Here is a 1,346-nt window from a genome sequence, read left to right on the forward strand (position 1 = left end):
AAAAAAAAAAAAAAGAGGTCCGGCAAACCTCAGGGCTCAGGGCGTTTGCGGAATTCACGGGAGGGGCCTGCTTGTCCTGGGAAAGGCTGCTTCCCCCCTGGGTCCCAGTTTCCGCATCTGTCAAATGGGCGCAGCGCTAGGCCTCTTTCGGCTCTGACACCACTGCGACACGCAGCAGGAGGGAGGGTCGCGGCCGGTCCTCTTCTAGACCCTTACCATTTGATGATGTTGTGAACCAAAGGTAAAAAGGAGTAATTCTCCTCCTTCACGCCCGCAGGCGACGGGGGTCTCGGTGCGAGCGACGGCGGTGGCTGAGGCGCGGCGACCGGAGCGGACGGCTGAGGCGGCGGCAGCGGCTTTGTCTCGGGCAGCGGCGCCTCAACAGGCGGCGGTAACGCATCCTCCGTCTGACGCCCGGCGGCCACACCGACAGAGGCCATGGCGCCGCTCGAGGTTCAGCCTCCTCCACCCGCAGGGACCGGCGGCTCAACCCGCCGGGAGGCGTCGCTGGCTGTGGACGTCACCACCGCGCGCCCGCCGGAGGCTCTGGCGCGTGCGCACCAGAGAAATGGGCGGGGCGATGTGGAGTGGGCGGGGCGGGGCAAAGGCTCCTTCTGATTTGACGCGACGCTCGTGGCTGCTCTGGGGCGGCCTAAAATTGTGGCTAAATTTTGAAATAGAAATAGATTTATTTAAGGATAGGACACAGTCTTTTAATTTATGTTCCTCTGACAAAGCGGGTTCCAACGCAAGGAACGCTGGAAATCCTAAGAGACGGTCCATTGGGCAGAGTCCTCTTGTAAAGGTCACCTGAAGAAACCAGTTGAACTATGGGAAGAGTTCCGCCCTCCCTCACGACATTGAGTCATTTCTCCCACCTGGCGACCCTGTAGGACGGGCAGAACTGCCACTGTGGGTCTCTGAGAAACGCAGGACCTGAGGCAAAAGGGGCGAAGAAGCTGACTGATCAGGGAAGACACTGCGTGGAACCCTAAAAAGAGATGGCTAGGAGGGAAGTCTACATAAGCCAACTCGTTTAATATGTAATTTATATAGCACACATGCTTTACCAAAAAAAATGTGTGCCAGCATGTTGGAGGAGGCTACTCTAGGAGAAAGGGTAAGGGATTGTGAGGTACCGGATTCCTATTCGTAGAACTATCCCATTGGGTTTTCTAGGATGTAATCTTTTTTTTAATACTTTTATTGGGGGCTCTTACATTTCTTATCACAATGCATACATTCATCCAGTGTCAAGCACATTTGCACATATGCCGCCATCATCATTTTCAAAGCATTCTCTTCCCACTTGAGCCCCTGATATCAGCTCCCCATTTCTTCTCCCT

At 55.0% G+C, this 1,346-nt stretch overlaps 1 protein-coding gene across 1 annotated transcript in view; it reads right to left on the minus strand.

Moving 5' to 3' along the window:
• Window positions 1–450, minus strand: part of MED9 (mediator complex subunit 9) — a 13,120-nt gene extending 12,670 nt beyond the window's left edge. The window contains exon 1 of the mRNA XM_004712950.2: window positions 217–450. Within this exon, the coding sequence (XP_004713007.1) occupies window positions 217–440 (224 nt within the window). The 5' untranslated portion in view covers window positions 441–450. The remainder of the gene's footprint in view (window positions 1–216) is intronic.
• Window positions 451–1,346: the final 896 nt, after the last annotated feature.

Source organism: Echinops telfairi, unplaced genomic scaffold, assembly GCF_000313985.2.
Source record: "Echinops telfairi isolate 266 unplaced genomic scaffold, ASM31398v2 ScPeMD7_2010;HRSCAF=2546, whole genome shotgun sequence".
Taxonomy (NCBI): domain Eukaryota; kingdom Metazoa; phylum Chordata; class Mammalia; order Afrosoricida; family Tenrecidae; genus Echinops; species Echinops telfairi.